The sequence below is a fragment of the Cebus imitator genome, unplaced genomic scaffold (assembly GCF_001604975.1).
Source record: "Cebus imitator isolate Cc_AM_T3 unplaced genomic scaffold, Cebus_imitator-1.0 Scaffold159, whole genome shotgun sequence".
Taxonomy (NCBI): Eukaryota; Metazoa; Chordata; class Mammalia; order Primates; family Cebidae; genus Cebus; species Cebus imitator.
Window position 1 is genome coordinate 2065842 of NW_016107474.1, and position 9394 is coordinate 2075235.

The 9394-nt window shown below is 47.7% G+C and overlaps 1 protein-coding gene across 3 annotated transcripts in view; it reads left to right on the forward strand.

Annotated features, from left to right (window-relative positions):
* Window positions 1-9394, forward strand: part of ATP2C2 (ATPase secretory pathway Ca2+ transporting 2) — a 94481-nt gene that overhangs the window by 53590 nt on the left and 31497 nt on the right. For all 3 annotated transcript variants that reach the window (XM_017543621.2, XM_017543624.2, XM_037743911.1), the window contains 4 exons: window positions 1296-1445; window positions 1537-1605; window positions 2081-2156; window positions 4716-4782. In XM_017543621.2, the coding sequence (XP_017399110.1) occupies window positions 1296-1445; window positions 1537-1605; window positions 2081-2156; window positions 4716-4782 (362 nt within the window). The remainder of the gene's footprint in view (window positions 1-1295; window positions 1446-1536; window positions 1606-2080; window positions 2157-4715; window positions 4783-9394) is intronic.

Here is a 9394-nt window from a genome sequence, read left to right on the forward strand (position 1 = left end):
AAACACAGGGTTTCACCATGTTGGTCAGGGTGGTCTTGAACTCCTGACCTCAGGTGATCCACCCGCCTTGGCCTCCAAAGTGCTTGGATTACAGGCGTGAGCCACCACGCCCGGCTCAGTGACTTCTTATGCTTTATTGTCCAGAGCTGGACCCGTGGGAGCCACAGGAGGCAGGAACGTGGCCGTGCAGCAGGGCCTGGCCTCCCCAACACTGTGGGGTCCATTAGGAAGGAAGCGGGGAGACAGGCATTGCCTGGACAAGTGGTGGCCCCTGTCATTCTTGGGGACTGAGATCCTATGGCAGTGCACATATTTAAAAGATTATTACTAAATTTAAACATTTTTAAATTATAGAGAAGTCACAGGCCTCTGTTTTGGAATCACTGATCTAACTGGTTCACTGGTGCTTTGTGGAAGATGGCTTCCCTCTAGGTTGGTGTTACATCCCTACGTGACCAGGTCCCAAGGGTTAGGCCCACCCTAGCCCCGCTCTATGAACTTAGAGGCGTCTGGCTTGGTTCTGGCCCCGGGAGCCTCACCTTGGGAGTGATGTGTGCTAAGTGTGAGGTCAAGTTGTGGTTTTGCAAGATGGTTAAGAGTATAGTTTCTGGAACCAGAGCGTTGGTTCAAATCTCTGTTATGCCGCTAACTAGCTGTGGAAACTTGAACAAATTATTTAATCCCTCCATGCCTCAGTTTCCCCATATGCAAAATGGGGACGATAATAGCATCTTTCATTGGGGGTGGCGAGGTCTGACAGCTAAGCCTTGCGGGGAGCTTAGCACAGGGTTTGGCACATAGTCTGTATTCTGCAAATGTCAGGACCTCCCTTCCTCTTCCCAGGGAGTGTGGGTGTCTCTGCCTCCCGGTCTGTATTTCCGGTGATAATATTGCCTTAGACTCTGACGGAATAGGCCGGCTCAGGGACTGTGTGGGAGCCGCACAGCTGGTACAGGCATCTCCAAGGTGAAGAGTGGACTGCCTGTGAGGGCATGCGCACAGGTGTTTTGAAAGATATTTCCTAAAATAACCATCGCTTTTGTTTTTTTTAGATTGTATCTAAATTTCAAACAATATTTAGAGAAGGTATGAGGCTTTTAAGTTTGTAAGAGGGGCCACTCACTGAAAGCGTTTCCAACCCTGAAGGACCCAGAGGCCATTGTTGTGACACTCATTCCGAGTTCCCTGTGTTCTGTGTTTCATGTCCATTGAGGTGCTGGTCCCATTTTGTGCTTTTAACACCAATTCCTGGGGTGACAGGGAGATTCCACAGGCTTTTCCCCTTGCTCTCCTAGGTCACGGACCTGTTGGTGGATGAATCCAGTTTCACCGGGGAAGCCGAGCCATGCAGTAAAACAGACAGCCCCTTGGCAGGCGGCGGGGACCTCACCACCCTGAGCAACATTGTCTTCATGGGGACCTTGGTGCAGTATGGGAGGGGCCGGGTAAGCCCTGGGGCTCTGAGGCCTTGGGCTCCCATAACCCACAGACTCCCTGCCATTACATTTCATACTTCTCTTTCTCTCCTGGACACAGGGGGTCGTGATTGGAACAGGGGAAAGCTCTCAATTTGGAGAAGTGTTTAAGATGATGCAGGCTGAAGAGGTAAGGGGCAGGAGGGGGCTGTGGGATTTTTGAGTTTGAGATGATTATAGGCAAATAATACCAGCCCTGCCTACTCCTTAGGAATGAGGGGCATGTGGTTAATGTGAGTATACTTTTTAAAGATTTAATTTTTTTTATATACAGACAGGGTTTCACCATGTTGCCCAGGCTGGTCTCGAACTCCTGAGCTCAGGCAGTCTGTCTATCCACCTCAGTCTCCCAAAGTGCCAGGATTATAGGCGTGAGCCACCACACCTGGCCTCTTTTTAAACATTTAAGACATTCGTTAGCATTTTCATAAAGATAACAGCTTTCAGACAGTAACATGCACAGATCTTCAGTTAAGAAGTCAATGAATGTTGACATATGTGTACCCCATACTCAAGCTGTAGGATGGCAAGGTGAAGACATTTTGAACAAAGGCAGGCAGAAGCTGGGCTGTTGTCCAACTAACCCATTGTGCTCACCCTTTCAGACACCTAAAACTCCTTTGCAGAAAAGCATGGACAGGCTAGGAAAGCAACTGACACTCTTCTCCTTTGGCATAATCGGTGAGTGAAGCAGTTTCCATACCGGGTTCTAGGAATAAGGTGTAAATGCTCTGCAGGTGGAAGGGAGACATCACGGGGTGGCCACCATGGCCGTTTCTCAAATATCTTGCTACTCAGCTGAATAAGGCTTGGGGATTGGGATCAGAGGTGGTCCAAAAGCAACAAGAGCTTTCTGTATAGTTGGGCCAGGCTGACTGCTGTAAGAAGCAGCCCCTACATTTTCTTGGCTTAATATAGTAAACGCTTGTTCCTTGCTCATGCCACAGTCTGTGGGTATTCCTGGTCCACCGGTTCTCCTGGATAGCTCCCTTATAAGCACTGACTTGTTGCTCTGTCTTCCTCTGGGTCCTTGGAGGCCATACTTCTGTTCAGCCAGCAGACGGTAAAAGAGAGAACATGGAGGCTTGTGGGGGGACCTTTTTAAGGCCTACACCAGGAAGCGGAATCATCAATTTGCCCATCTTTTATTGGCCAGAATGGAGTCACGTGGCCTATGTAATTGCAAAGGAGACTGGGAAATGTAGTTTAGCTGTGCATTCAACCATATTTCTATGCTTCTAAGCAGCCTGTGCCTGGGCTGGGACTTCCTGACCTTTGGTAACATGCTCAACAGCATTGACATAATACTGCAGCCCTGAATCTAGATCTTAAGCCTTAACATCCCCATGGTGCTGCCCAGTCCCTTCACAAGCTTCTTCCTGCTGTTTCCAGCTCTGGCCTTGCTTCTGTGTCCTTTATTCCAGCCTTAAGGATTAAACAGTGCCTGGCCTCTAATAGATAGATTCTCAGTAAACATTTGTTGAGTGAAAAATTTAAACAAGGAATAAAGCGACAAGCCACTGCCTATAGCACGTGCAATAATAAGGAAGGTGCTGGTGAGTGTGGCCGAAACTGTGGAGCCAGAGAACGGTCTTGGGAGAAACAGATTATGTAAGCCCGTGTTTCTGTAGTTAAATTAGAACTGAAACTGACATGTCCACAGCAAGGCCTGTGATATACTCAGACTTTTTTTTTTTGAGTTGGAGTCTTGCTCTGTTGCCCAGGCTGGAGTGCAGTGGTGCAATCTTGGCCCACTGCAACCTCCACCTCCTGGGTTCAAGTGACTCTCCTGCCTCAGCTTCCTGAGTAGCTGGGATTACAGGCGTGTGCCACCATGCCTGACTAATTTTTGTATGTTTGGTAGAGACAGGGTTTTGCCATATTGGCCAGGGCTGGTCTTGAATTCCTGGCCTCAAGTGATCCACCCACCTTGGCCTCCCAAAGTGCTAGGATTACAGGCTTGGGCCACCACACCTGGCCATTTTTTTTTTTTTTTTTTTGAGAACTGCTCTAGCAGAGGGAGAGTTTGAAACTCAGTCCCATGGACCCCCTAGAAGGCCCAAGGGCAGGTGCAGGGAAGCAACGCCATGCTTGTCAGTACTTCTAGGGGAAAGTAACATTTGCCTTTTGTCCCGTGTTGTAAATACTCTCTGCTTGGCCATTTCAAGCTACTAATATGTAGATACTGAACAGGGATTTTGGAAGAGATGAACATAGTTGGTTCTTGTGAGCTCCTGTGAGGAATCTCCAGCCTTCTACTATGGGAAGGCCACGAGGGTGGGGTAAGTTCCCAGCGGGAGTGGCTCCAGGCTCACTGCCTCAGCCCTGTTTCCAATAGCGCTCTCCCTGCTCATCTGTTTCATTTGAGTTAATTTGGGCTCTGGCTAAGATTTCAGCTGATGACTGAGTTTAATAGCTAATTGTAGGATGCCCAAAACAAAACTACCAGATACTGTGGCAGCCCCGTCCCCCAGTACACATATGCACACACGCCACTACCACCCAGCAGAAAACATCCCTGGCTCCCTGTCCCCGGCAAAGCAAAGGTGATGTTCTTTAGCAAGCTCTCCAAGGGTGTCACCCGGCAACCCCACCCACCTTCCCAGTCCCTACTCACTCCTTCTGATAATGATGGCAACAAGAGTTAACGATTAGGCTGGTGTTTGCTGTGACCCAGGAGCTATGCTGAGCACAGACTGCCTTGAGGGTCTATCTGTGATCACCTCCCTGTCCCCTACACCTAGGGAAGTTCCTGGTGCTCAGTAAATATTTGGTAAATTATTGATGAAGGAAAATGGAAATGGAGTATGTTTAGTCGTGAGTGCCACAGAATAAAATAATTTTAAAAAAACAGTGGCCCATCTGCCCATCACAGGAGCAGCTGCCTTGGCCACACCAAACACCACACAGGGGCATGTCCTGGATACACACAGCAGGTGGGAAACTTTGGGAATAAGATGTAAATGCTTGCAAACAGTGTAAAATAAATGAATCAGGTCTTTAACTTAAACTTGGCTTGGACCTTTCCTGAGAAAGTAAAACCAGGTTTTTTTTTTTTTTAGGTGTAAACGTATCTCCCTTAAAGAGAAAAAAGGAGAGGCTTTGAAAGTGTTTGAGGTTATCAGTGGTTTCTCTGTGCATGTGTCCTGTAAACTCTTTAAGGAAGTGGGTTCGAATTGCCTCCAGGCATCAGCGTGAGCTGTGCATATGGAGTTAAGGGCGTTTTTTTTCTCTTCCCAGGTCTCATCATGCTCATTGGCTGGTTGCAAGGGAAACAGCTCCTCAGTATGTTCACGATTGGGGTCAGGTAAGGATGCTGTGGCCACCCTTTCTTGCCAGGGTGGTAATGAAGCAGGATCGGCCTCGAAAAACGGACCTCTCAAACACTGGGAGGGAAGAGGTGTTTATTATTATATTATTACTACTATCATGGCCGGGAGCCAGGCGACAATTTGTCTAAATGACCAAGCTCGTCTAACCAAGAGAAGCTCTGTCTATATAGGCTTACACTCTAGATATTACACATGAAAGAATCTTAGGTTTACAGCCTTAGAAATTACAGGTGAAAGAGTCTTGGGTTTACAGCTTTAGAAATCACATATGAAAGGGTCTTGGCAGATGGAGGAGTGGGGTGGAGTTTTGATCTTGTTTAAGTAAAAACAATGTCTTCTGGAGAGATTCCCCTACGCCATGCCTGCTATTTACAGGAAGGCGATTTAGGAGGCACCAGTTGGCCAGCCTTTTCTTTTATTGAAATGCAGTGTGGAAGTCAAGGGGGAGGTGATCTTAGACGCCTGGGTCTCCTTCCTCAGTAAATGAACTCTGAAACCTTCCCTGCAGCAAGAGAAGTTGGGGAGGCTGTGGAACAGGAAGGTTTGGGGAAGGTACATCCCTGTCACCCAAACCTCACTCTCCCAATAGCACGCTCTCCGACCTCTCCGACCGGTGCAGAGTACCTGGTGAATGCTTGCAAAATGAATCAAAGCATACGATCTGGGGCAGGAGGTCCCTTTTGTATTAGGCTGTTCTTGCATTGCTAAAAAGAAATACCCGAGGCTTGGTAATTTATTAAGAAAAGAGGTTTAATTGGCCCGTGGTTCTGCAGACTGTACAGGAAGCATGGGGTCTGCTCAGCTTCTGGAGAAGCTCCAGGAAGTTTCCAATCAAAGCGGAAGGGGAAGGGGAGCAGGCATATCACCTGGCAAGAGCGCGAGCCAGAGATGGAGGGAGGGGAGGTGCCACCGGCTTTAAACAACAGGATCTCACAGGAACTCACTGTAGCAAGGACGGCTAAACCATTCATGAGGGATCCGCCCGTCATCCAGTCTCCTCCCACCTCCATCACTGGGCTTATGTTTCAACTTGAGGTTTGGGTGGAGGCACACGTTCAAACTGCATCACCTTTCTTCTCACTCTTTGCCTGGGATTCTGGGTCGTTCTGGCTAAGAACAAGGACCCCAGAGCCAGCCTGCCTCTGTTGAAATTCTGCCCCTGCCACTTGCTGGTTTTGTGACCTCCAGCAAGTTTCTTAGCTCTCTGTGCCTCCTCTGAAAACTGGGAATGGTCACATACCCTCTCCTTGGGTGGCTGACAGGATTAAAGGAGTTGGTCCACGCGAGTGCTCACATGACATATGGTGAATAATGGGTGTTAGCTCTTGTAACTAGTTTAGAACTCGATCCAAGTCCTTGTTTTACAAAGGAGGCTATCAGAGAGGCAATGGGCGTGGAACCCATGGCCACACGGGGCACACAGGGCTGGGAGTCAGGGCATTTGATGCTGCTAAGTCCAGGGGACCCGCCCTTCTACAAAGTGATTCTCTTAAGTCCTCCCAAGCCCTGGGTCCTGGTGGCCGAGACGGGGAGAAGCATGGGCAGCCCAGCTTTGTGCTGTGGTGTGACTTTGTCAGTAGCTCTTCCATGGCTATTTGCTAAGGCAAGAGAAGCAGAGGGCCAGGGATGGTCACTAACTGGGTGTGTCCCATTGGAAGAGAGACTGGGGGCTTTTCCAGGGCTCGGAGGAACCAACGCATGCCTAGGCTCACGTCAGGCCCAGTGGTTCCTAGAGGGTAACGCACATGCTGCTGGTGTCTGCAAGATGCTTTTAGGCGACGTGGAAAATTATTTTACTGTCTGTTATGTGTGTGTGTGTGTGTGTGTGTGTGTGTGTGTGTGTAATTAGTACATCAAACCCATGATGTAAACAGACTTCAGTGTCTATCAACTAATGAATGAACAAACATCATAGGAACAATGGAATATTTTTCAGCCACAGAAAGGAATGAAGTACTGATTTATGCTCCAACGTGGATTCATGTTGAACCCGTTTTGCTAGGTGAAAGAAGCCAGTTGTACATATTATATGATTTCATTGATATAAAATATTCAAAAGTAGGTCACTTGGCCAGGTGCAGTAGCTCATACCAGTAATCCCAGCACTTTGGGAGGCCAAGGCAGGAGGATCACCTGAGGTCAGGAGTTGGAGACCAGCCTGGCCAACATGGTGAAACCCTGCTTTTACTAAAAATACGAAAACAAACTGGGCATGTGGCTGGCGCCTCTAACCCCATCTACTCAGGAGGCTGAAGTAGAAGAATCGCTGGAGCCCAGGAGGCGAGTGTGCAGTGCCCAAGATGGCACCATTGCAATCCAGCCTGAAAGACAGAGTGAGACTCCGCCTCAAAAAAGAAACAAACAAAAACGTAGGTCACTTCATAGAAACGGAAAGTAGATGAGTGTCTGCCAGGGGCTGGGGTCGGGGCATGAGTAGTGACTACTAACAGTTAGGGGGTTTCCTTTGGGGCTGAAGAAAATGTTCTGAAATCAGTTGTGGTAATAGGTGTACAACTCTGGATACACTAACAACCATGAAATTATATATGTTAAATGAGTGAATTTTATGATATACAAATTAAATATCAGTAAAGAAACCAGAAAGAAGGTTTAGAACAGGCAAGTAAGAATGCTGTCATTCAAGGGTCCTTGGAGCCTTTCTAACTTACATATGAAGAGTAACGTGTTTCTGCAAACACGTGTGCTGAGCGAATGACAGCAGACAAACTCCCAGTGAATTGAGGCATTCCAGTGTGTGCTAGGACACGGAGGCTTCTCTTGCTGGCCAGTGTGGGCAAGAGAACCTTGCTTGAAAAGTTGAGAGTACTGGGTCTGGTACATGGTGTCAGGTACATAGTATCAGGTGTACATGGCTTTGGTGCATAGTCAGGCTTGCCTGTGTGTACGTGAATGTACATGGTTACCTGCTATTTAGTAGTAGGAGAGGTTCCAAATGCCTTATTTTTTCAATGACACTGCACAGTATGTAAATTGAGGGGCAGGTGGTAAAATGAGTGTGGGCAGGTGTGTGTCATATTACAAAAGCATTTAATTACTGTGTTTTGAGTGAATGGAAACTGGAAATACTGTGTCTGGCTTTAGATACTTTGTTACTCGGTGTATTTAACAAAATCTTAACACCAAATCCTGAGATCACCCAAGAAAACATGATGAAAAAGGGGAGGTGGAATATTACATGATGATAACTTGGGCACACAGATGTGATAAAAATCATAAAAGCAGAATACAAATGGCAGACATTTGGAAAACCCCATACCAGATCAATTCCAAGCCATAATAAAGTTCATGTCTTCCCTTTAAAAAAGAATCCTGTAACGAGACACACAAGGCATTCAGACCACATCAGAATACCTTTAAAGGATGGCTCAGTAGGAAAAGAAGAAAAAGAAAAAAGCTGTGCTAATAGAAATAGCCTTTAGGGTTTAGCCTTAAACAATCTATATAAATAAGCAGATGAATGCGAGTTCGGACGTCCCCCCCAAACATATTTGGAGCCGTGAAATGAAGCTGTGGCGCCGTACAGATGATCCTTGCTGGGCTGCAGGCTTTTTCCCTGAGAATATGCCCAGTTCCTCGGTTGGTTCTGCTATTGGCCCTGCCTTGGATAATGCAGTCCAAGGGGCTCTATTGAATGTACGATGGTCTTGATCTCCAGTGAACGGGGCTTCCTGGCTTAATACCCTGAATGGAATGATCTTCATGGAGTGTTTGTTGTTGTTGTTGTTTGTTTTTTGTTTTTTAATTGAGATGGAGTTTCACTTTTGTTGCCCAGGCTGAAGTGTAATGGCACGATCTCGGCTCACTGCAACTTCCACCTCCCAGGTTCAAGGGATTCTCCTGCCTCAGCCTCCCGAGTAGCTGGGATTATAGGAGTGCACTAGCACGGCCAGCTAATTTTTTGTATTTTAAGTAGAGACAGGATTATATTTTAAGTAGAGAAAGGCATATTGGCCAGGCTGGTCTCAAACTCTTGACCTCAGGTGATCCACCCACCTTGGCCTCCCAGAGTGCTGGGATTACAGGTGTGAGCTGCTGTACCCAGCCTTCACGGAGCTTTTGAGAGGCATTTATCCTTCTGTGTTAGTGTATGTAGCATGTAACTGCATGATCTGTTTGTATTAATTTCATCGAATCCCTTTCATGTTCACATAGTGTTGGGATGGGGGAGGTTGTGAACTAGACAGTCATGGTTCCTGCCTTCAAAGGATTGTGGGTCTCAGTGGGGATGGAGAATCGATGGGAGTCAAGGGCAAGAGGGAGAAGGTTGGAAAGAGAGGCAGAGGCAGGTGGGAAAGAGCCTGGAGCTGAGATCTGGAGGAGCTGTGTCTGATGTGATGAGGCCTTGGCTGAGACTGGGTGTACACCCTGCAGGGTCAGGAGCAGAAGCTTATTCTCACCATTCTAGAGGCAGGAGTCTAAGACCCACATGGGGCAGGTCTGTGCCGTTTCTGAAGACCCCAGGGGAGAATCGGCACCTCTGAGACCCACATGGGGCAGGCCTGTGCCGTTTCTGAAGACCCCAGGGGAGAATCAGCACCTCTGAGACCCACATGGGGCAGGCCTGTG